General features: G+C 39.3%; 1 protein-coding gene across 3 annotated transcripts in view; it reads right to left on the bottom strand.

The window, feature by feature from the left end:
* The window catches only part of LOC150085722 (roundabout homolog 1-like), a 1,418,757-nt gene that overhangs the window by 549,057 nt on the left and 842,484 nt on the right, over nt 1-27,216 (bottom strand). For all 3 annotated transcript variants that reach the window (XM_090374199.1, XM_090374201.1, XM_090374202.1), the window contains exon 12: nt 10,479-10,603. In XM_090374199.1, the coding sequence (XP_090230325.1) occupies nt 10,479-10,603 (125 nt within the window). The remainder of the gene's footprint in view (nt 1-10,478; nt 10,604-27,216) is intronic.

Below are 27,216 nucleotides of genomic sequence, written 5' to 3'. Positions count from 1 at the left end.
TAAGTCATTTGTTTTTTTTAATACATATTTTGTATTAATATGTATAAAGAACTGCAATTTTATTAATATTTTTCTTCTAAACTAGTGTTTTTGTTAGTCGTTGGTCCCAATTAAGCAAAATTTATATGTATTTATATGCAAAGTTGTACCCCGACTTACGCGAATTCGACTTACGCGATTTTCGTCGGACCCACCTATCGCGTAACTTCGGGGTATTACTGTACAGTGGTCTTAGTATTTAAATTCTATATACCGAGACCAAGTGATGTTACAATCAGCAAATTCTAAATGGGAAGCATTGAAGGAATTAATAATAGAATCTACTAGGCTTTTAATACCAACTAAGAAATAGTCTTCAAGGTATATGCCTAAATGAATATCAGATGAACTGAGGAAACTTTTCATACAGTTTTTAAATTCTGACAGATCAGATAGTTTTTAAATTCTGTACAGTGGGATCAACTGATTATGTTCCCACTGTTGAATTCTAAATGGGAAGCCTTCAGGGACTTAATTTTGGACGCTATTAGGCTTTTCATTCCAAGTAAGAAATACCGTTCAAGGTTTAGGCCTAAATGGATGTCAGATGAATTAATGAGGCTTGTGGAAGAGAAAAAGAGGAAGAATGCATTTATAAACTAGTCTCTAATCAAGTCATAAAGGAGGTTAGGCAAGCGAAGCAGATTACGAGAAATCTTTGGCAAAGGATGCAAAGAAAAACAGCAAAGAGTTCTTTACTTATGTAAAATCTAGAAGGAAAAGGATGAATCAGATTGGACCACTTAACACACATGGGTTAACTATTGATGATCATGCTCAGGTAGCTGACAAACTGAATGAGTATTTTGCATCTACATTCACCCTTGAGGAGTCATTCAATGAGGGGAGTGCCAAATGTTTATCAAACGCTAACAGGAAGCTAACTGAATTGGTAATAGCTGAGAGCAAAGTGGAGGAAAATTTGTTAAAGTTAAACATAAGGAAGGCACCTGGGGTGGATGAAATCTATCCAATTATATTAAAGGAGGCAGCAAAGGAAGTAAGCAAATCATTAGCCATAATTATGAGATTCCTTGGATTCAGGGGAGGTCCCCAAGGACTGGCAGTTTGAAAATGTATCACCAATTCACAAAGGGGGTTCAAAAGGTGACACAAGTAACTACAGACCTCTTAGCTTAACTTGTGTTCCAGGGAAAATAACGGAATCACTGGTTAAAGAAGCATTGCAGGATCATCTAGACAACACTACAGTAACAGCTAAGAAACAGCATGCATTTGTTAAAGGGAAGTCTTGTCTGACCAATTTGATTGGATACTATGATGTGGTCACAAAAGGAACTGAATGCCAAAATTACTTTTGAAATAAATATAGCGTTATAACTGTGTTAAGATACAAGTTTAAGGTTTTAATTTTGTTCTGAAATTGAAATTTTATTGACATTTAAATCGAAATCATGACTCTGACCAGAGCAGCAAAGCAAAAGGCTCAAGCTAATGGGAGTGCTGTGATTCAGGGGAGAACTGAGGGGGGCGGTTGCCCCCTGAATCACGGCCTTTTAAGATGCACTGTTTGCTTGATGTTTGCGGAGCATTCGGGTACGGGACATGATACTGCCATGGGGGATGTCTTTGTGTGTGCACGATGCAAGGAGTGCAAGGAAATTAAGCGACAACTCGGCGTTGTTATGGGCCTATATGAGACCTTGAAGGACAGGGTGGATGCCCTCGAAGGAAATAAATTGAGGGGCCCATCAAGCTCTCAGCTGCCCACATCAACACCAGAGCTTGGACTTGGTCATCTTGCAACACAGAAGCAGCCCCCAAGGCAGAATGCGCTGGTCCAACAGGAACTAGTAGTTGTTGGTGACTCAATTGTCAGGGAAACGGGGAACATGCTTTGTAAAAAGGATAGGTGGAACAGGACCAGGGTATGTCTGCCAGGGGCAAAGGTTGATGACGTTGTAGAGCAGATATCATCTTTTAAGGGCACAAAAGGTGATATAGTTGTACACGTTGGCACTAATGATATTAAGAGTAGGAGACCAGCGGAATTACTTAACAAGTACAGGTCACTGTTGAAAAAAAGCCGTGAAGTAGGGTTGAATTTGAAAGTGTCTGCAATTCTGCCCAGACACGATAGGAGGGAGTATATGATGAGAGCCTTGTCGATCAATTCGGCCCTGGAAAGATTGTGCAAGGCTGAAGGGGTAGAATTTTTTTCAGCCTGGACTGTACTTGTTAACAGGAGAGATTGCTTCTACAGGGATGGGATACACTTAAATAGAAAGGGTGCAAGAATATTTGCTGATGCTATCGAGGCAGTGTTAGGTGGGTCGGAAAACTGCTAGCTTGGGGGGAGACAAAGACTAATGGATTAACAGTAGCCACGGGCAGAGGTGAAAGAGATTCTTGCACTGCTTCTATTGGAATGAGCAGAAGCCTGAAAAACAAGATGCAGGATATTTCAGAGACTGCTGGAAGTCATTGCGGTACAAGTAAACACATGGGTTGTGTTAGGGTAGCTAAGAATAGAAACAGGTGCATGTATACTTGCGTGTACACTAATGCTAGGAGTTTAGTAAATAAATTTGATGAATTTGAGGTATTACTCAAAACATCAAAGGCAGATATTGTTGGGATATCAGAGACGTGGTGTCACACAGATATAAGGAATGCAGAACTGGAATTTGGGGAGTACAACGTCTACAGAAAGGATAGACAGGATAGGAAGGGAGGAGGGGTTATGCTATTAGTTAAAAAACACATAAAATCCAAGGAAGTGAAGCCAGTTGACATCGCTGGACAGTGCAGTGTTGAGTCAGTTTGGTGTGACATAAGCATAGGTAAATCAAAATTGAGAGTAGGAGTGTGCTATAGGCCTAATGACTCTGATGAGTATAATAAGATACTGTACAGGGAAATAGAATGGGCCAGTAAATCAGAGAGTCTTATAATGGGGGATTTCAATTTACCAGATATTGACTGGAATTTGTGGGTTGGTCACTCACACACTAGCAAGGCTTTTGTGGATTTACTGGATGATTGTTTTCTACACCAGCATGTTCGGGAGGCAACTAGAGGGAGTAATACTCTTGATCTGATTATCAGTAGTGATTCTTCATGCATTAGGAATCTGCAGATAAATGAACCACTGGGTGGCAGTGATCACAGTGTGCTGAAGTGGGATTTACTCAAGGAGGTAACTACCATCAGAGGTAAAGGGAAGGGTTTTTGCTTTCGTAAAGGCGACTATGCTGGTCTGAGACAGTATTTAAATTCTATACAGTGGGACCAACTGATGATGTTACCAACAGCAAATTCAAAATGGGAAGCATTCAAGGAACTAATCTTGGAAGCTACCAGGCTTTACATACCAACCAAGAAATATTGTTCAAGGTTCAGGCCTAAATGGTTGTCAGATGAACTAATGAGACATATGGCAGAGAAGAAAAATGCATGGGATACATACAAATTAATGGGTGACGTGGAAGCCTATGATAGATATAAGTTGGTCTGTAACCAAGTCACAAAGGAGATTAGGCAGGCAAAGGCAGATTATGAGACATCCTTGGGAAAGGATACAAAGAAAAACAGAAAAGAGTTCTTTACCTATTTAAACTCAAGAAGGAAAGGGATGAATCAGATTGGTCCACTGGATGTTGATGGTTCAACAGTTGAGGATCCAGCTCAGGTGGCTAACAATCTAAACGAGTATTTTGCATCTACATTCACACATGAGGAGTTATTCAGGAAGGGGAATGTCGTAGGTGAAGTAAACATTGGCAGTGAGCTAGATAATTTTCTAATAACTGAGAGGAAAGTGGAGGAGAAATTGTTGAGGATAAACATAAAAAAGGCACCCGGGGTGGATGGGATCTATCCAGTTATATTAAAGGAGGCAGCAAAGGAAGTAAGCAGACCCCTAGCCATAATTATGAGAGCTTCTTTGGACTCAGGGGAGGTACCCATGGACTGGAGATGTGCAAATGTAACCCCAATTCACAAAGGAGGATCAAAGGCTGACACAGGTAATTATAGACCTGTTAGTTTAACTTCGGTTCCAGGAAAATTAATGGAGGCACTGGTTAAAGAAGCACTGCAGGATCATCTGGACAAGAATTCAGTTATAGCTCAGACACAGCATGGGTTTGTTAAGGGCAGGTCTTGTCTGACCAATTTGATTGGATACTATGATGTAGTCACAAAAGAACTGGATGCAGGGAATAACTTTGATATTATATATTTGGATCTTAGAAAGGCTTTTGATACTGTTGCGCATGGAAGACTGCTGCACAAATTGGAGAAGTGTGGCATTCGAGGCAAATTGCTGCTATGGATAAAGGGATGGTTGAGTGGCAGAAGACAGAGAGTGGTAATCAATGGACACTGCTCAACGTGGACTAATGTTATTAGTGGAGTTCCTCAGGGTTCAGTGTTGGGTCCATTGTTGTTTTCTGTATTTATAAATTATATTGATGATGGTGTATCAGGCTTAATGTCCAAGTTTGCAGACGATACAAAGGTTGGCAGGGTTGTTAAGGACACTACTGATACTATGCTGCTGCAACAGGATCTGGAAAGGTTGAGCAGATGGGCTGAGAGGTGGCAAATGAAGTTTAACATTGACAAATGTAAAGTACTACATATGGGAAACAGTAACCCCAGATCAACGTATGAACTCTGTGGTACTACGCTGACAGTGGTAGAGAATGAAAAGGACCTGGGGGTAATTGTGCAGGCAGATATGAAGTTCTCTGAGCAGTGCAGACGAGCTGCAAGAGTAGCTCATGGTGTCTTGTCAATGATATACAGGAATTTTTCTAGCAGGGACAGGGATGTGATTATTCCCTTGTATAAGGCATTGGTCAGGCCACACCTTGAGTACTGTATACAGGTCTGGAGGCCTCATTTCAAGAAGGATGTAGAGCTGCTGGAACGAGTACAGAGAAGGGCAACAAGATTAGTGAATGGAACAAAGGGTTGCTCTTACGAAGAAAGGCTTAAGTTTTGCAAATTACAGAGCCTGGAGACTAGGCATTGCCCAGGTGATCTGATAGAGGTGTACAAGGCTTTGAATGGCTTGAGCATGCTCAATGCCGATGGGATTCTTCCTCTTGCTCAGAATAATCACCTGAGAGGGCATAAATTCAAATTGAGGAAGGACGGATGTCGGATAGATGTGCGGAAATTCGCCTTTAGCCAGCGGGCAGTTGGTTTGTGGAATAGACTTCCATCGCTTGTTGTTAAAGTTGATAGCCTAAACAAATTTAAGGCTCAGCTGGACAGGTATTTCGAACGAATTGAGGGTGAAATGGGAGTAGTGGTTGTTTTTTTTTTTTTTTTTTTTTGGCTGATGCTGAATAAGTTTGCTTTCTTGCATCATATGCCTCTACTAATGCTAATGCTAATGCTACTTGGATTTCAGGAAAGCTTTTGACACCGTTTCACATGGAAGACTGCTGTACAAATTGGAGAGGTAAGGCATTAAGTGTAAGCTGCTACAACGGATAAAGGGATGGTTGAGTGGGAGACGACAGAGAGTGGTAATCAACGGGCACTTCAATTCGTGGAGAAATGTTGTTAGTGGAGTTTCCATGGTTCAGTGTTGGGCCCATTGTTGTTTTATATATTTATAAATGATATTGATGAACGTAATGTCCAATTTTGCAGATGATACAAAGGTTGGCAGGGTTGTCAATGACAGTAATGACAGTAAAAAAAGTAAAGTAAATTGCAGCCATTATCGACCCACTGCAGGATGGAAGCCTCCTCAACAATTCATGCTGAGGGAAATGGACCATAATCTGCCATGCTGGTCCAGTGTGGGTTGGCAGATCGACCGTATTTACAGGTCAGGGGCTTGAACCCCGGTCTACTCAAAGAGCGTTTGCCGCTGCACTCCTGCTCCTGACCACTTGGCTACAGAGAGTATACTACTCCAACTGGATCTAGATAAGTTGTGAAAATGGGCTGAGAAGTGGCAACTGGAATTTAACATTGACAAATGCAAAGTACTGCATATGGGTAGTAATAACCGAAGAGTTGTTGTTATTTGGTTTTAAGGAGCATTAGCAACTTTTTTTTTTTTATGAAAACCCCAAACACGAAAGGTATCAAAACCTATAGTACTTAGTACCGTGCATCGGTTGAAGGAGAAGTATGGGGGGATCCCGGAAACTTTGCTCTAGAGACTAAACATGGGTTTCACCACTTCAAGCCTCCAATAAGCAAAGTGGTGGTATTTCACCGGTTGATGAAAGTCATCTACCACCTACTAAGACCATATTGCTCCGAGATATGCGGTGTTCATTCCCTGACCGTTCCGCATCCTCCGTATTTGGTGGTGACGGGCTCGAACCCCGGTCTAATCAATAAATCAGGAAGAGTGAAGTTTAGTCAAATACTGGGAAAACAAAAATAAGATGTGGAGTCTTTTATAAGAAAAATCATTGTGATGAGAATAATGAACAACAAAGACAAATAGAATGAGCCAGTAAATGAAGTTTTATAATTAGGTGTTTTAAATTTCATATATTGACTGAAACTTGTGGGTTGGTCACTCATACAATAGCAAAACTTTAGTGGATTTATATTACCATTTTCTGCACCAACATGTTTGAGAGGCAGCGAAAGAAAGCAACACTTTCTATAACACACAGTACTATATCATGTTATCAATGACTTCCCTTTACTCTTGACTCTTTTACTGTCAAGAGTAACGGGAACAAATTTTTTTGTAAATAACCACAGTTGTCTTAGATAGTTCCTAATTCCTTTCAGAGTGACCAACTGAAAATTCTAAATGGGAAGCAGTCAGAGAAGTAATCATAGGAACTAGTAAGCTTTTTATACCAACAAAGAGATACTGTTCAATGTTTAGACCTAAATCGATGAAGGATGAACTATTGAAACTAATAATAAATAAGAAAAACTCATTGGATTATTATAAGTTATCAAAATTAGGGTTTTAGGGGCATCAGTGATAAAAGCCTCATGAGTGAGTGGGGATTTGGGTACGAGAGTAAGCGTGAACAAGCAAAGTTTTTTACAGCTCCAGCTAATAGAGAAGTTTTTTTTTTTAATTTTTGCTCTTTTATTGACTTAAATTGGCACATTAATTTATTTTCGAGAGTTGCTTTATATTCTAGTAACAATACTTTAGTTTAATTCGAACTTAGTTAGCGATTTTGTAGGTTATTACTTATTATGGGCAAGGGTATCAATCCACATGTTGGACAAGTTTTGCAGCTCCTGCGAATGCTAAGTTTTTAATTATATTTAGCTGGTTTATTGACTTAACTGTTAGATTAAATTATTTTCTATAACTAGTTTATAGAACTAGTCAACATCCGTGGTTTATTTTTAATTTAGATAGTGCGAATTTGAAAGTAATTAATACCTTGTATCCGTAGATTTCCGTTCATAACTTGTTGCCATTGTTATATGATACAACATATACCCCGAACTAGATAGCATAATGTTTAACGGAAAACTAGATAGCGAGTACAGTAGTATCAATTAATCAATAAAATTTACTAATCTTATTAAATTTCATTGTCAATTAAATTGTACTTTTTTAACTAAATACATATAATGACCTAGTTTTTACAAACATAACATTATAAATTAATACATATAACTTGACAGGAGAGAAGAAAGTCATAAAACGTAACTTGGAGATAATATTCGAAACTGAAATATATATATATATATATATATATATATATATATATACCGATATATATATATATATATATCGGTAATAATGAAAGGAAGTTAATAATTATAACAACTGTAACTAATATTTATGGGTCAATGCAGCTGCAGAGCAATTATGCATTGCAACCATAATGTGTATAAAATATGTATAAAATATTGAAGATAATAATAGAACAGGTAAATCAAATAATACCATTCAGGAATTTTAAGAAAACGTAAAGGATTTAAAAAAAAAAAATTGTTATCGTTGTTTACCCACAATCCAGATGACTTCAACTGGGGCCAACCACCCAGACTGAAAGCAAAAAACAACAAGAAGTTCTCTGTTTCTGTAATGATCAATATATGCTAGGTAATTTGAATTTAAACCAAATATAGGTAATTAAAAACAGTTAAGAAAATTTAGCATCAAAAGTAAGAAATTATAAGTAAGCAATTATAAATGTAAGCATATATTAATCATCGTTGAGCCGACAGAGAACGTAATTTAATGATTAAAATAAGATTGAATATATAGTATAATGCATATCTACCGTATCCAGGACATAATGTAGTAACAACAATAGTAGTCAAGATCACAATAATATGTGGTGCCCCCTATGTAATGGATATGGTAAAAATAAATAAATAAAATTAAATAATTAATTAATTAACCAATCAAATTTAAGTAATCAGATTTAAGTTAACGCAAAGAGAAACATGCAGATAGTAAGAAGAAAAACTAAAAGAGTAGGAATAATAGAACCTGAACTCCATAAAGGCGAAAAATAGTAGTATAGATAAGAAGTAGTTTCTCCTACATCCTCGGATTACCCTAATAATTTTGGAGAAATAAAAATAAAGAGTGTAGGACAGTTTATAGACAAGACAAGATATAAGTTGTGGCTCGGGTATGCCCGGGATCGCAAACTCATTCCTATAGTAGGACCCTGAGCTGAATTTGCAAGTTACCTCAGCGTGAACTTAAGTAAACTTAAATGAATTTAACTATGTAAATAAAAAAATAAAAAAAAAATTATACACTATAATTTGCAAGCCGGTAGGGTGGGTACAAGTTTTCTACGCCGTAATGAAAGGAAGTTAATAATTATAACAACTGTAACTAATATTTATGGGTCAATGCATTTGCAGAGCAATTATGCATTACAACCATAATGTGTATAAAATATTGAAGATTGGATACGGTAGATATGTATACTATATATTTAATCTTATTTTAATCATTAAATTACGTTCTCTGTCAGGTCAACGATAATTAATATATGCTTACAATTTATAACTGCTTACTTACGGCGTAGAAAACTTGTACCCACCAGCTTAAAAATTATAGTGTATAATTTTTTTTTTTTTTTTTTTATCCAGTATTCTACAAGATAACAAAAATTCTCTTGGGAACCATACATGATATTCAAAAGTAATTTCCATATTATTGATCAGCACTTAAAATTCTATATCACTATATCTCACTAGAGAAACAGAAGAGTAATAATTAGTGATTAATAAAAGAAAATTTAACTGTTATTATTGATTTTTTTAAATATGAATAATATCAACTCCTTCAGTATAATGCTTGAATTTTAGTTTAATTTACTAAAATTTCTCTCTAGGTAATCTGTTCTCTTTTATCAAGTATGAATTTGTCAATCTGTTACATAATTCTACGATGACAATCTTGCTCTAAATTTATTTTGCTATTATAAACTATAATTTATTTTGCTATTATAGTGAGCATTTACACTAATCTTAATTACTATGAATAGCATACTGGATACTGTGGGATTTTTCACGTTATTTTCAGTGAAACAGTGAGGCAGTTCAGCAATAGTCACACAATGACTATTGTTTGTCTAAAACATCTGTTCAATATTGCTAGTTTTATAGCAAAAATTTTAAGTATTACAATTACTGTTATTTAAAACCAAAGTAGGTACAATGCTAGATATACTCTAATTTTTAAGATTAATCACATCTGAAATGCTGTTATACTTCATATACTTCCTAAATTTATGTTTACCTATAACACTTTTCTACATTGCAAAAAAAAATCAATTTAATTCTTTATTTACCTGAAGTGTTTAGTCTTGATCATATTTATTACAAAAGACTAACTCTGAATTGTGTGCACACCAGTTAAAATTTAAATATGAATATGGACTTTTATATGATAGCTTGTTTTTTTTTTAATTATTATTTTTAACATCCAAGCTTGATGACTGTATTATACAGTTGTCTGCAGGGTGTGTTCACTGGCCAAATTATACATTGTGCTGGCTGAAATATCTGGAATAAGTCGTGAGAGTAAACCTACTCCCACTGCCTGAGATTGACGAACTACAGCCTTGAAGAGGATTTTAGAAATCCCTCAGGTCATTGATGGAAATAAAGCAAAGATCTCTTTAAATGAGTGGCAGATGTTCATATGTAACATCAATGTAAATATGCCATAGATGGCTCGTGATAGGAGTTACAGAAATATCTTCATTCTGTAAGTGGAAGTAAATGCATTCATTCTGTAAATGCAGTATTCTTGTACAACAAATAATAATCAAGTTCTCTGTGTCAGCTACTTACCAGATGTGGAATTAAAATTCCCCAATTGTTTCTGCAACTACCATTACATCTTTTTAATTGCTGTTATTTAAAACCAAAGTAAGCACAACTTTTGTATGTAGTACTTTTACAGTATTTGATAGAATATTCATATCAACAATCCGGTATTCTGAAAATGTCGAGAAAATAACTGAAATGTGTGACCTTACCTCCCAAAAAAGTTTCACAGCTGTTGAACTAATAGGTCTGATATCTTCCAGTTCCACAACAATCGTACTTAATCGTATCCGGGCTTCATCTAGATCATAGTCTGGCAAAATATGTGGGGGCAAACCTAGAAGACGATCAGTAGCAATATTCAACTCTTCATCTGCAAAAAGCTGCTGAATATTAAATTAATAAGTCTTAATTAATTAACAAATTAGTCTTAAATAAATGTTAAAATCCAGAAGGCAGTAATATCAAAGTCTAGTAATGACGCCAAATGAGCTGAAAATTGTCTCAAGCTTTGAAAGTTTTTATTTTCTTGATTGTAAATACTGTGATGTTAATTTTAAGTAGGTTTGCAAATACAGTAGAGTTCCGATTATCCAAGCTAATGTGGGCCAAGAACAGCTCGGATATGGTCAATCTCATTTAACACAGAAAATTTTCATATACTGACCTTGCGACAATTTTCCCCTCCCCTCTAGGGTATCCCTCATTCCTGGCACGAATTATACAGTTAAGGAAGTGCATGTAGATACATATGTACTTGTAAAATAATAAGAGAAGTTTATTTCAATATAGTACGTACAACACTTTAGCATTGGCATTAGTTTGGCGGCACTTTAGCATTGGCATACGATGCAAGAAAGCAAGCTTATGCAGCATCAGCTAAAACGAAAAAAAAAAAAAAAAAAAAAAAAAAAACACTCCCACTTCATCCCTCCATTCGTTCCAAATTCCTATCCAGCTCAACCTTAAATTTATTTAGGTTATTAGCTTCAACAACAAAAGATGGAAGTCTGTTCCACCAATCAATTACCTGCTGGCCAAAGGTAAATTTCCGCACATCTATTCTACAACTAAAAAAAAAAAAAAAAAAAAAAAAAAAAAACGTGTGCTACTGCACTCCCGCTCTTGCCCACTTGGCTACGGAGGCCGGGACCGGATTCTACAACTATCTTTCCTCAATTTAAATTGCACCTCCTCAGGTTCTTAGTCTGAGCAAGACGAAGAATCCCGTCAGCATTCAGCTTGCTCAACCCATTCAAGGCGTTATACACCTCGATCAGATCACCTCGCAGGTGCCTACTTTCCAGGCGCTGCAATTTGCAGCACCCCTTTGTTCCCCTCACCAATCTTGTTGCCCTCAATCTACCAACTCTACATCCTTCCTAAAATGATGCCTCCAGACTTGTACACAGTACTCTAGGTGTGGCCTGACCTTGCCTTGTATAACAGGATTATCACCTCCCTGTCCCTGCTAGCAAAATTCCTATATATCATTGACAAGACTACATGACCTGCCCTGGCAGCTCATCTGCACTGTCAGCGAACTTCATATTTGGCTGCAAAATTATCCCCCAGGTCTTTTTCACTTTCCACTTCCCTGAGTGTAGTACCACCACCCAGTTGGTACATTTCTCTTCGGTTACTGCCACCCATATGCAGTACTTTGCATTTGTCAAAGTTAAACTCTAGTTGCCACTTCTCAGCCCATTTTCCCAACTTATCTAGATCCAGTTGGAGTAGCATATTGTCATTACTGTTGTTAACACCCCTGCCAACCTTTGTATCATCTGCAAATTTGGACATTAAACCTGATATGCCTTCATCAATATCATTGATAAATATATAAAACAACAATGGGCCCAACACCGAACCCTGGGGAACTCCACTAATAACATTTGTCCATGAAGAGCAGTGTCCATGGATTGCCACTCTCTGTTGTCTCACACTCAACCATCTCTTTATCCATTGTAGAAGCTTACCCTTGATACCATACCTCTCCAATTTGTACAGCAGTTTTCCATGTGCCACAGTATCAAAAGCTTTCCTGAAATCCAAGTATAGGATATCAAAAATATTTTTGGCATTCAATTCCTCTGTGACCACATCATAGTAAGCAATCAAATTGGTCAGACAAGACCTCCCTTTGACAAACCCATGCTGTGTCTTAACTGTTACTGCAGTCTTGTATAGATGATCCTTCAATGCTTCTTTAACCAGTAATTCCATTATTTTCTCTGGAACAAAAGTTAAACTAACTGGTCTCTAGTTACTTGTGTCACCTTTTGAACCTCCTTTGTGAATTGGTGATACATTTTCAAACTGCCAGTCCATGGGGTCCTCCATGAGTCCAAGGAAGCTCTCATAATTGTGGCTAACAATTTGCTTACTTCCTTTAATATAACTGGACAGATTTCATCCACCCCAGGTTAAACTAACTGGTCCGTAGTTACTTGTGTCACCTTTTGAACCTCCTTTGTGAATTGGTGATACATTTTCAAACTGCCAGTCCATGGGGTCTTTCATGAGTCCAAGGAAGCTCTCATAATTGTGGCTAACAATTTGCTTACTTCCTTTAATATAACTGGACATATTTCATCCACCCCAGGTGCCTTTCTTATGTTTAACTTCAACAATTTCTCCTCCATTTGCTCTCAGTTATTGCAAAATCACATAGCTCCCTGTTAGCGTTTGATAAACTTCTGGCATTCCCCTCATTGAATAACTCCTCATGTGTGAATGTAGATGCAAAATACTCATTCAGTTTATCAGCTACCTGAGCATGATCATCAACAGTCAATCCATCTATGTTAAGTGGTCCAATCTGATTCATCCCTTTTCTTCAAGACATTAAACCTGATATACCTTCATCAATATGCTTTACATAAGTAAAGAACTCCTTGGTGTTTTTCTTTGCATCCTTTGACAAAGATTTATCCTAATCTGCCTAACCTTCTTTGTGACTTGATAACAGACTAGTTTATACCTGCCATAGTATTCTGTATCGTCTGATACTTAATATGCATCCCATACATTCTTCTTCTCTGCCACTAGCCTCATTAATTCATCTGACCTCCATTTAGGCCTAAACCTAGAACAGTATTTCTTAGTTGGAATGAAAAACCTAGAAGCCTCCAAAATTAAGTCCGTGAAGGCTTCCCATTTAGAATTCGCTATTGGTAACATCATCAGTTGATCCCACTATAAAGAATTTAAAAACTGGCTGGGATCACTGTCATCACCTTTACGAAATCAAAAGCCCTTCCCTTTAGCCTTGATAGTAGGAAGCCTCCTCAACAATTCATGCTGAGGGAAAAATGGACCATAATCTGCCACGCTGGTCCAGTGCGGGTTGGCAGATCGACCGTATTCAGCAGTCAGGGGCTTGAACCCCGGTCTACTCAAAGAGCATGTGCTACTGCACTCCCGCTCCTGCCCACTCGGCTACGGAGGCCTTGAGAATTATTTAAAGATGTATCTACTTGATAGTAGATACATCTTTAAATAATTCCGACATCAATACATTGTGATCACTGTCACCCAGTGGTTCCTTTATCTGCAGATTCTTAATGCAAGAAGAATCACTACTGATAATCAAATCAAGAGTATTACTCCCTCTGGTTGCCTCTCGAACATGTTGCTGTAGAAAATAGTCATCCAATAAATCCACAAAAGCCCTGCTAGTGTGTGAGTGACCAATCCACAAGTTCCAGTCAATATCTGGAAAGTTAAAATCTCCCATTATAAGACATTCTGATTTACTGGCCCACTCTATTTCTCTGCACAATTAGCATTAGCATTAGTAGAGGCATATGATGCAAGAAAGCAAGCTTATTCAGCATCAGCCAAATAAAAAAAAAAAAAAACAACCACTACTTCCATTTCACCCCTCCGTTCGTTCGAAATACCTGTCCAGCTGAGCCTTAAATTTATTTAGGCTATCAACTTCAACAACAAGCGATGGGAGTCTATTCCACAAACCAACTGCCCGCTGGCTAAAGGCAAATTTCCGCACATCTATCCGACATCCGTCCTTCCTCAATTTGAATTTATGCCCTCTCAGGTGATTATTCTGAGCAAGAGGAAGAATCCCATCGGCATTGAGCATGCTCAAGCCATTCAAAGCCTTATACACCTCTATCAGATCACCTCGCCGATGCCTAGTCGCCAGGCTCTGTAATTTGCAAAACTTAAGCCTTTCTTCGTAAGAGCAACCCTTTCTTCCATTCACTAATCTTGTTGCCCTTCTCTGTACTCGTTCCAGCAGCTCTACATCCTTCTTGAAATGAGGCCTCCAGACCTGTATACAGTACTCAAGGTGTGGCCTGACCAATGCCTTATACAAGGGAATAATCACATCCTTATCCCTGCTAGAAAAATTCCTGTATATCATTGACAAGACACCATGAGCTACTCTTGCAGCTCGTCTGCACTGCTCAGAGAACTTCATATCTGCCTGCACAACTACCCCCAGGTCCTTTTCATTCTCTACCACTGTCAGCGTAGTACCACAGAGTTGATACGTTGATCTGGGGTTACTGTTTCCCATATGTAGTACTTTACATTTGTCAATGTTAAACTTCATTTGCCACCTCTCAGCCCATCTGCTCAACCTTTCCAGATCCTGTTGCAGCAGCATAGTATCAGTAGTGTCGTTAACAACCCTGCCAACCTTGGTATCGTCTGCAAACTTGGACATTAAGCCTGATACACCATCATCAATATCATTTATAAATACAGAAAACAACAAAGGACCCAACACTGAACCCTGAGGAACTCCACTAATAACATTAGTCCACGTTGAGCAGTGTCCATTGATTACCACTCTCTGTCTTCTGCCACTCAACCATCCCTTTATCCATAGCAGCAATTTGCCTCCAATGCCACACTTCTCCAATTTGTGCAGCAGTCTTCCATGCGCAACAGTATCAAAAGCCTTTCTAAGATCCAAATATATAATATCAAAGTTATTCCCTGCATCCAGTTCGTTTGTGACTACATCATAGTATCCAATCAAATTGGTCAGACAAGACCTGCCCTTAACAAAACCATGCTGTGTCTGAGCTATAACTGAATTCTTGTCCAGATGATCCTGCAGTGCTTCTTTAACCAGTGCCTCCATTAATTTTCCTGGAACAGAAGTTAAACTAACAGGTCTATAATTACTTGTGTCAGCCTTTGATCCTCCTTTGTGAATTGGGGTTACATTTGCACATCTCCAGTCCATAGGTACCTCCCCTGAGTCCAAAGAAGCTCTCATAATTATGGCTAGGGGTTTGCTTACTTCCTTTGCTGCCTCCTTTAATATAACTGGATAGATCCCATCCACCCCTGGTGCCTTTTTTATGTTTATCCTCAGCAATTTCTCCTCCACTTTCCTCTCAGTTATTAGAAAATAATCTAGCTCACTGCCAATGTTTACTTCACCTACGACATTCCCCTTCCTGAATAACTCCTCATGTGTGAATGTAGATGCAAAATACTCGTTTAGATTGTTAGCCACCTGAGCAGGATCCTCAACTGTTGAACCATCAACATTCAGTGGACCAATCTGATTCATCCCTTTCCTTCTTGAGTTTAAATAGGTAAAGAACTCTTTTCTGTTTTTCTTTGCGTCCTTTGCCAAGGATTTCTCATAATCTGCCTTTGCCTGCCTAATCTCCTTTGTGACTTGGTTACAGACGAACTTATATCTATCATAGGCTTCCACGTCACCCATTAATTTGTATGTATCCCATGCATTTTTCTTCTCTGCCATATGTCTCATTAGTTCATCTGACAACCATTTAGGCCTGAACCTTGAACAATATTTCTTGGTTGGTATGTAAAGCCTGGTAGCTTCCAAGATTAGTTCCTTGAATGCTTCCCATTTTGAATTTGCTGTTGGTAACATCATTAGTTGGTCCCACTGTATAGAATTTAAATACTGTCTCAGACCATCATAGTCGCCTTTACGAAAGCAAAAACCCGTCCCTTTGCCTCTGATGGTAGTTACCTCCTTGAGTAAATCCCACTTCAGCACACTGTGATCACTGCCACCCAGTGGTTCCTTTATCTGCAGATTCCTAATGCATGAAGAATCACTACTGATAATCAGATCAAGAGTATTAGTCCCTCTAGTTGCCTCCCGAACATGCTGGTGTAGAAAACAATCATCCAATAAATCCACCAAAGCCCTGCTAGTGTGTGAGTGACCAACCCACAAATTCCAGTCAATATCTGGGAAATTAAAATCCCCCATTATAAGACACTCTGATTTACTAGCCCATTCTATTTCCCTGTACAGTATCTTATTATACTCATCAGAGTCATTAGGCCTATAGCACACTCCTACTCTCAATTTTGATTTACCTATGCTTATGTCACACCAAACTGACTCGACACTGCCCTGTCCATCAATGTCGACTGGCTTCACTTCCTTGGATTTTATGTGTTTTTTAACTAATAGTATAACCCCTCCTCCCCTCCTGTCCTGTCTATCCTTTCTATACACATTGTACTCCCCAAATTCCAGTTCTGCATTCCTTATATCTGTGTGACACCACGCCTCTGATATCCCAACAATATCTGCCTTTGATGTTTTGAGCAATACCTCAAATTCATCAAATTTATTTACTAAACTCCTAGCATTGGTGTACACGCAAGCATACCTGCACTTGTTTCTATTCTTAGCTACCCTAACACAACCCATGTGTTTACTTGTATCACAATGACTTCCAGCAGTCTCTGAAATATCCTGCATCTTGTTTTTCAGGCTTCTGCTCATTCCAATAGAAGCAGTGCAAGAGTCTCTTTCACCTCTGCCAGTGGCTACTGTTAATCCATTAGTCTTTGTCTCCCCCCAAGCTAGCAGTTTTCCGACCCACCTAACACTGCCTCGATAGCATCAGCAAATATTCTTGCACCCTTTCTATTTAAGTGTATCCCATCCCTGTAGAAGCAATCTCTCCTGTTAACAAGTACATTCCAGGCTGAAAAAAATTCTACCCCTTGAGCCTTGCACAATCTTTCCAGGGCCGAATTGATCGACAAGGCTCCCATCATATACTCCCTCCAATTGCTCATTATACTCATCAGATTCATTAGGCCTATAACACACACCTTCTCTCATTGTTCCTTTCCCAATGCTTATGTCACACCAAACAGACTCAACATTGCAATGTCCACCAACATCAACTGGATGCACTTTCTTAGATTTTATGTGTTTCTTAACTAATAGCATAACCCCTCCTCCCTTCCTATGCTGTCTATCCTTCCTATACACATTGTACTCCCCAAATTCCAATTGAAACTCTGCACTGCCTATATCTGTGTGACACCGCATCTCTGATATCCCAACAATATCTGCCTTTAATGTCTTGACTAGCACTTCAAGCTCATCAAAATTATTAACTATACTCCTAGAATTGGTGTACATGCAAGTATACATGCATCTGTTCCTGCTCCTAGCCATCCTAACACAGTCCATATATTTACTTGTTCCTTTATGACTCCCAGCAGTCCTGGAAATCTTCATTACCTTGCTTTCCACTCTGCTACCCATACTAATAGAAGCAGTGCAAGAATCACTTTTGCCTCTGCCTGCGCCCACTGTTAACCTTTTAGTCAGTGTATCCCCCCAATCTAGCAGTTTTCTGACCCACCTAACACTGCCTTGATAGCATCAGCAAATATTCTTGCACCCTTTCTATTTAAGTGTATCCCATTCCTGTAGAAGCAGTCTCTCCTGTCAACAAGCACAGACCAGGCTGAAATAAATTAACCCTTTAGCCTTGCACAATCCCTCCAGGGCCGAACTGATTGATAAGGCTCTCATCATATACTCCCTCCTATCTTGTCTGGTCAGAATTGAAGACACTTTCACATTCAACCCTAACTTGCGACTTTTTTTCAACATTGACCTGTACTTGTTGAGTAAATCTGCAGATCTTTTACTCTTAATGTCATTAGTTCCAAATTGTACAACAGTATCACCTTTTGTGCTCTGAAAAGATGATATCTGCTCTACAACGTCATCAATTTTTGCTCCCTGGCAGACATACCCTGGTCCTGTTCCACCTATCCTTCTTACATAGTATATTCCCCATCTCCATGACAATGGAGTCACCAACAATAACTAGCTTCTTTGGGACCAGTGCATTCTGCCTTGGAGATTACCTCTGTGTTGCCTGATGCATAGGAGTGAGCTCTGTCATTGAGCTGGGCAGCTGAGAGCCTGATGGGCCCTTCATATTAATTTCTTCGAAGGCATTTACTCTACACTTCAAGCTCTCATAGACTCCCATCAGAATGCTGAGTTGGCACGTAATATCTTGACACTCCCGACACTTAGCACACACAAAGGCATCCACCTTGGCTAGATCATGTCCTGTTTTAGAAAGGTCGGCAAACATTTCACATTTCGCACAGTTTTTGAGACTGTGATTAATCTTATTAAACTGAAATTTAATAATTTTTTGATTAATTGATAATACTATAATAAGTTAACAGATTCCTAATACAGTGCTTCGTATTATGCGATCTAGTTTTTCTTTATACCTTACGCTATCAGTTTGATATATATATACATTAAGCTATTTCTTATTGACTACAATATAGCGGCTAATCCAACAATATTGGTGCCAACACCTGGAGTCGTAACTTCCAAAAATCGCTGGTTAAATTCAAAATAAGAAGCTAACACTACTAAGCTAGTTAGTTAGTTATAATCCAGTTTAATACAAATATATACTAACAAAATCAGTAGCTTTCGAGACGCATGTCTCTTTGTCAACTGACAAATTAAACACAAAAATACAACGAGCTGAGTGACGCACGTTAATCATGCGTCACTGTTGTTGCACATACGTGTGCTGCTTTCTACACCACTGATCATCCAGCAATAAAACGGTCGTCTCTAGGATGGGATGTAGACGTATGCCTTTCTGGAGATTTAATGCCTTTGGATTGTTTACTATGTTGAGTGACTCTAGCCATAGGCGGTGGCGAAAGTGTCGTGAATGGTCTACTATTTCAAAGTCGCGTTTGGGGTCAAGATCGTGGTTGGTGGCCCAAAAATGTTCCGCGACCACGGACTGGTCAGTTTCGGCAAGCCGGATTGCTCTGTCGTGTTCCGTGAGGCGATCCTGGAGACGCCTTGATATTTCTCCTAGGTAGCAACTGTTACAGTCTCTACAGGTGATGCGATATACCACATTGCTGCGTAAGACAGGTGTGACAGGGGTCTTCACGCTGGAGACAAGTGAACGTAGGTTCCTGCAGGGTAATTGCACACATTTTATGTTGTAACTTCTAAGGACCTTCGAGTTCCGTCCTGACACGCCTGGATAATAGTGAATGTAGGCGGATGATATAGTGACTTGGCTCGGTGGTCTTTGGTTGGATGTGAGTTCTTCTGCTTGTAATGGGCATCTGCTTAGTACATGGGATGGATAACCACATTAGGTTAGGTCCGCCTTCACACGGGAGATCTTGTTACGCCTAATTGTGTCAGTGCTGGAATGGCTCCAAGCCCTTGAGAATAGGGTGCAGGCAATGCTATTGAGATGGCTTGGTGCGTGGCCGGATCTGTAGTTAGTGAATTGACCGCACCACATAGGCTTGCGGTATACTGAGGCCTCTAGATGTGGGCCTACACGATGCACTAGGACGTCCAGGAACGGGGGCGTACCGTTCACCTCTGATTCTATGGTAAACTTGATGAAATTAGATAGGGAGTTGAGGTATTCCAGCAGTGCAGTTTCAGAACCACGTGGTATTACGGTAAAAATAACGTCAACGTATCTACACCATGTTGTAATAGATGTAGGTGGGTTCTGGTGTATCTGCTCCTCTAGATCTTCCATGGTGATGTTGGCTACTACGGAACTGACAGTTGCACCCATAGCAGTGCCATGTACCTGCTGGTAGAGTGAATCCACAAAAGTGAAGATGCTGCTTGATAAGCATAGGTTGAGGGCGGTACAGATGTCATCAGTGGATAGTGATGTCCTGGATTGGAGGCTTAAGTCGTTCTCGAGGAGCCTTCTGGCGCAGTGCACGGCCTGTTGGATGGGAATTGAAGTGAATAAAGAAACCACATCAAATGATGCCATGACAGTGTTGTCAGGGATTGAAAGGTCCTTAATGAGGTGGATGAATTCACTGCTATTTTTAAAGGTGTGCGAGGTATTATCTATAAGCGGTGAGAGGAGGCACGCGATATGTTTGGACAGTTCATACGTTGGGGCACTGCAGCACAACACTATTGGTCTGAGGGGAATACCCGGTTTGTGAATCTTTGGTAATCCATAGAATTGCGGTAGTTGGCAGCCAGTAGCACGTAGAAGACGCTGAGTGGTGGTCGAGATCTTCTTATCTTTAAACCATGTGTGGACGAGTTTATTGACATGTGTCTCTAGACGTTTCAAGACCTTAATGGGTGGATCAGATAGAGGTTCATATACGTTTGGGTCTAGTAGTAGGGTCAGGGCTTTCTCTCGGTAGGTTGATTGGTCCAACACAACGGTCCGGCGTCCTTTATCCGCAGGAACCTACGTTCACTTGTCTCCAGCGTGAAGACCCCTGATACACCTGTCTTACGCAGCAATGTGGTATATCGCATCACCTGTAGAGACTGTAACAGTTGCTACATAGGAGAAACATCGAGGCGTCTCCAGGATCGCCTCACGGAACACGACAGAGCAATCCAGCTTGCCGAAACTGACCAGTCCGCGGTTGCAGAACATTTTTGGGCCACCAACCATGATCTTGACCCCAAACGTGACTTTGAAATAGTAGACCATTCACGACACTTTCGCCACCGCCTATGGCTAGAGTCACTCAACATAGTAAACAATCCAAAGGCATTAAATCGCCAGAAAGGCATACGCCTACATCCCATCCTAGAGACAACCGTTTTATTGCTGGATGATCAGTGGTGTAGAAAGCAGCGCACATCCGTGCAAAAACAATGACGCATGATTAACGTGCCTCACTCAGCTCGTTGTATTTTTGTATTTAATTTGTCAGTTGACAAAGAGACACGCGTCTCAAAAGCTACTGATTTTGTTAGTATATATTTGTATTAAACTGGATTATAACTAACTTACGTATATTATAAACTACTAAGCCTATTTAATATCTCCATAAAACACAATGTACTATGTTAAATAATGAAGAATGCATTAAAAATTAAAAAATACTTATCCCTTTACAGCAGCCAAAAATCCACCATCCATACTGCTCTCGTCCATAATAGAGTAACAAATAATTCAAAATCAATTTCTTAATTTAATGTAAGATTTTTGATTTTTTAATTTTAATTTATGGAGAGTATCATATGGAAGTGTTCTACATACTATACTGAGATAAACTTCTCTTATTATTTTACAAATATTGATATCAATGTAGAATATATTGAGCATTACAGCTCTGGTTCATACTATCTAATACATATGTACATGTATGTGTGTAACTACATACTGTAATTGTGTTTATGGCGAAGGGAAAGAAAGCCTGCACGACAAGTATGCCAAATTTCGGAGAGGTTTACCAGTGGAACTAGTTTTCTGTGACAGCAATTGTATTGTTGCTCGCTCAGTAAACAGACGGTAGGTGTTATCGGTCAGGAGTAGAAATTGAATCCCATGGGAGCTTGAACTCCTCCTGAAGTGGAGGAGGTAACGACCTTTTTATTTTGTATTTTTTTTTTTTTTTTTTTTTTAAAGACACTGGCACGCGCAGAACATATTTTACAATGCCAGAATTTTCCACTTGACTCCATTCATGATTCAATTAGTTTAAAATAATTATTGTACTTAAAGCAGTACAGTTTCAGTCTTATTAGTTTAGATTTCATCAAAAAATCAAGGAAATTGAAGCAACGTTTCATTTTTCCCCACAAATTTCTTCCAACTTTTAAGAGATTCATCACTAATATTATCTTTATTAGCATTAACATTAGCATTAGTAGAGGCATTTGATGCAAGAAAGCAAGCTTATGCAGCATCAGCCAAAAAAAAAAAAATAATAATAATAAATAAATAAATAAAAAATAACCACTTCCACTTCACCACTCTGTTCGTTCAAAATACCTGTCCAGCTGAGCCTTAAACTTATTTAGGCCATCAACTTCCACAACAAAAGATGGAAGTCTGTTCCACCTACCAACCACCCGCTGGCTAAAGGCAAATTTCCGCACATCTATCCTACATCTGTCTTTCCTCAATTTGAATTTATGCCCTCTCAGGTGATTATTCTGAGCAAGAGGAAGAATCCCATCAGCATTGAGCATGCTCAAACCATTCAAGGCTTTGTACACCACTATCAGATCACCTCGCTGGTGCCTAGTTTCCAGACACTGTAATTCGCAAAACTTAAGAATTTCTTCGTAAGAGCACCCCTTTGTCCCATTCACCAATCTTGTTGCCCTTCTCTGTACTCGTTCCAGCAGCTCTACATCCTTCTTAAATGAGGCCTCCAGGCCTGTATAGAGTACTCAAGGTGTGGCCTCACCATTGCCTTATACAAGGGAATAATCACCTCCTTATCCCTGCTAGAAAAATTTATAAAAAATTTTTCCAGAAAAGGATTCCAGAAATAAAGGACCATCTCTCTCTCTCTCTCTCTCTCTCTCTCTCTCTCTCTCTCTCTCTTTCTCTCTCTCTCGCCTAATTCTCTAATAGGGTGCTAACAGTAGAAATCGGGTTGACCAGAGCCAATGTCTGCATCGGGAATATGCCTTAATCTTTGCCAATGGCTGTGGACATGATAGCAGTTGACCAGCATAACCAGAACAAGACCACGATACCTGTGCAGTCTAGTAGTGCTGTGGCCAAATGTAAAATGACTGCATCTCTTCACCCATCCGGAATTGGACCCAGGTCAATTGGAACTATTTGTTTAATTCCTTTATGATGATGATGGCTTTATGATGAGTTTTGAATACAAACTGAATTCAAAAAGTGTAGAATTGAGTAAATCTGGATTGGGGAGGGCAGCGACAATTTAGGGATTTCTTCTCACTATGGCAAATTCATCAGCTGCTGGCAAAGTTTGCTTGAAACAATCTGATTTTTTTTCCTTTGAATCAAAATAAAATGGTTCTTAAAGTCATGTGCTTTCCCAACAAGAGGGAGTTAAAAACAACATCACATTCATGGGCATCTGGGTTAAATCACTTGGGAATAAACCCAGGCAGATTCCTCCTGAGATTAGCATTAGCATTAGCATTAGTAAAGGCATTTGATGTAAGAAAGCAAGCTTATGCAGCATCGGCCAAAAAAAAAAAATAAATAAATAAATAAAAAAGAACCACTTCCACTTCACCCCTCTGTTTGTTCGAAATACCTGTCCAGCTGAGCCTTAAACTTTTTTAGGCTATCAACTTCCATGACAAGGGATGGAAGTCTGTTCCACAAACCAACCAACCGCTGGCTAAAGGCAAATTTCCTCATGTCTATCCTACATCTGTCTTTCCTCAATTTGAATTTATGCCCTCTCAAGTGATTATTCTGAGCAAGAGGAACAATCCCATCAGCATTGAGCATGCTCAAACCATTCGAGGCTTTATACACCTCTATCAGATCACCTCGCTGGTGCCCAGTCTCCAGACACTGTAATTTCCAAAACTTAAGCCTTTCTTTGTAAGAGCACCCCTTTGTTCCATTCACAAATCTTGTTGCCCTTCTCTGTACTCGTTCCAGCATCTCTACATCGTTCTTGAAATGAGGCCTCCAGACCTGTATACAGTACTCTAGGTGTGGCCTGACCATTGCCTTATACAAGGGAATAATCATCTCCTTATCCCTGTTAGAAAAATTCCTATATATCATCGACAATACACCATGAGCTACTCTTGCAGACCGTCTCCACTGCTCAGAAAACTTCATATCTGCCTGCACAACCACCCCCAGGGCCCTTTCATCCTCTACCACTGTCAGTGTAGTACCACAGAGTTGATACATTGCTCTGCGGTTGCTGTTTCCTATGCATAGTACTTTACATTTGTCAATGTTAAACTTCATTGGCCACCTCTCAGCCCATCTGCTCGACCTTTCCAGATCCTGTTGCAGTAGCATAGTGTCAGTAGTGTCCTTAACAACCCTGTCAACCTTCGTATCATCTGCAAACTTGGACAATAAGATTGATATACCATCATCGATATCATTTATAAATACAGAAAACAATAGTGGACCCAATACTGAACCCTGAGGGACTCCACTAATAACATTAGTCCAAGATGAGCAGTGTCCATTGATTACCATTCTCTGTCTTCTGCCCCTCAACCACCCCTTTATCCATAGCAGCAATTTGCCTCCAATGCCACACTGCTCCAATTTGTGCAGCAGTCTTCCATGTGCAACAGTATCAAAAGCCTTTCTAAGATCCAAGTATATAATATCAAAGTTATTCCCTGCATCCAGTTCTTTTGTGACTGCATCATAGTATCCAATCAAATTGGTCAGGCAAGACTTCCCCTTAACAAAACCATGCTGTGTCTGAGCTGTAACTGAAGTCTTGTCTAGATGATCCTGCAGTGCTTCTTTAACCAGTGCCTCCATTAATTTTCCAGGAACAGAAGTTAAACTCACAGGTCTATAATTACTTGTGTCAGCCTTTGATCCTCCTTTGTGAATTGGGGTCACATTTGCACATCTCCAGTCCATGGTTAACTCCTCTGAGTCCAAGGAAGCTCTCATAATTATGGCTAAGGGTTTGCTTACTTCCTTTGCTGCCTCCTTTAATATAACTGGATAGATCCCATCCACCCCAGGTGCCTTTCTTGTATTTATCTTCAACAATTTCTCCTCCATTTTACTCTCAGTTATTACAAGATTCTCTAGCTTGCTGCCAGAGTTGAATACACCTCTGGCATTCCCCTCGCTGAATAACTCCTCATATGTGAATGTCGATGCAAAATATTCATTTAGTTTGTTAGCTACCTGAGGAGGATCATCAACAGTTGATCCATCAATATCAAGTGGACCAATCTGATTCATCCCCTTCCTTCTAGAGTTTACATAAGTAAAGAACTCTTTGCTGTTTTTCTTAGCATCCCTTTCCAAAGATTTCTCGTAATCTGCCTTTGCCTGCCTAACCTCCTTTATAACTTGGTTACAGATCAACTTGTATCTATCATAGGCTTCTGTGTCGCGTGTTAATTTGTATGTATCCCATGCATTTTTCTTCTCTGCCATATGTCTCATTAGTTCATCTGACATCCACTTAGGCCTAAACCTTGAACAATATTTCTTAGTTGGTATGTAAAGCCTAGTAGCTTCCAAGATAAGTTCTTTGAATGCTTCCCATTTTGAATTTGCTGTTGGTAACATCATCAGTTGGTCCCACTGTATAGAATTTAAATACTGTCTCAGTCCATCATTGTCGCCTTTACGAAAGCAATAACCCTTCCCTTTACCCCTAATGGTAGTTACCTATTTGAGTAAATCCCACTTCAGCACACTGTGATCACTGCCACCTAGTGGTTCATTTACCTGCAGATTCTTAATGCATGAAGAATCACTACTGATAATCAAATCAAGAGTATTACTCCCTCTAGTTGCATCCCGAACATGCTGAGGTAGAAAACAATCATCCAATAAATCCACAAAAGCCTTGCTAGTGTGTGAGTGACCAGCCCCCAAATTCCAGTCAATATCTGGGAAATTAAAATCCCCCATTATAAGACTCTCTGATTTACTAACCCACTCTATTTCCCTGTGCAATTTCTTATTATACTCATCAGAGTCATTAGGCCAATAGCACACTCCTACTCTCAATTTTGATCTCCCAATGCTTATGTCACACCAAACTGACTCGACACTGCACTGTCCAGCAATGCCGACTGGCTTCACTTCCTTGGATTTTATGTATTTCTTAACTAATAGCATTTCTTAACTAATAGCACTACTGATAATGAAATCAAGAGTATTACTCCCTCTAGTTGCCTCCTGAACATGCTGACGTAGAAAACAATCATCGAATAAATCCACAAAAGCCTTGCTAGTGTGTGAGTGACCAGCCCCCAAATTCCAGTCAATATCTGGGAAATTAAAATCCCCCATTATAAGACTCTCTGATTTACTAGCGCAATCTATTTCCCCGTGCAATTTCTTATTATACCCATCAGAGTCATTAGGCCTATAGCACACTCCTACTCTCAATTTTGATCTCCCAATGCTTATGTCACACCAAACTGACTCAACACTGCACTGTCCAGCAATGTCGACTGGCTTCACTTCCTTGGATTTTATGTATTTCTTAACTAATAGCATAACCCCTCCTCCCTTCCTATCCTGTCTGTTCCTTCTGTAGACATTGTACTTCCCAAATTCCAGTTCTTCATTCCTTATATCTGTGTGACACCACGTCTCAGAAATCCACACAATATCTGCCTTTGATGTTTTGAGCAATACCTCAAATTCATCAAATTTATTTACTAAACTCCTAGCATTGGTGTACATGCAAGTATACATGCACCTGTTCTTTTTCCTAGCTACGCTAACACAACCCATGTGTTTACTTGTACCCCAATGATTCCCAGCAGTCACTGAAATATCCTGAATCTTATTTTCCAGGCTGCGGCTCATTCCAATAGAAGCAGTGCAAGAATCACTTTCACCTCTGCCAGTGGCTACTGTTAATCTAATAGTCCTTGTATCCCCCCAATCTAGCAGTTTTCCAACCCACCTAACACTGCCTTGATAGCATCAGCAAACATTCTTCCACCCTTTCTATTTAAGTGTATCCCTTCCCTGTAGAAGCAGTCTCTCCTGTTAACAAGTACAGACCAGGCTGAAAAAAATTCTACCCCTTGAGCCTTGCACAATCTTTCCAGGGCCGAACTGATCGACAGGGCTCTCACCTTATACTCCCTCCTATCGTGTCTGGGCAGAATTGCAGACACTTTCAAATTCAACCCTAATTGATGGCTTTTTTTCAACAGTGACATGTACTTGTTAAGTAATTCCG

Source organism: Mastigoproctus giganteus, chromosome 5 (genome assembly GCF_048544385.1).
Source record: "Mastigoproctus giganteus isolate SK-2022 chromosome 5, ASM4854438v1, whole genome shotgun sequence".
In the NCBI taxonomy this organism is placed as follows: Eukaryota; Metazoa; Arthropoda; class Arachnida; order Uropygi; family Thelyphonidae; genus Mastigoproctus; species Mastigoproctus giganteus.
Note: the sequence above shows the minus strand (reverse complement) of the source record. Positions and strands in the feature narration are given on the sequence as shown.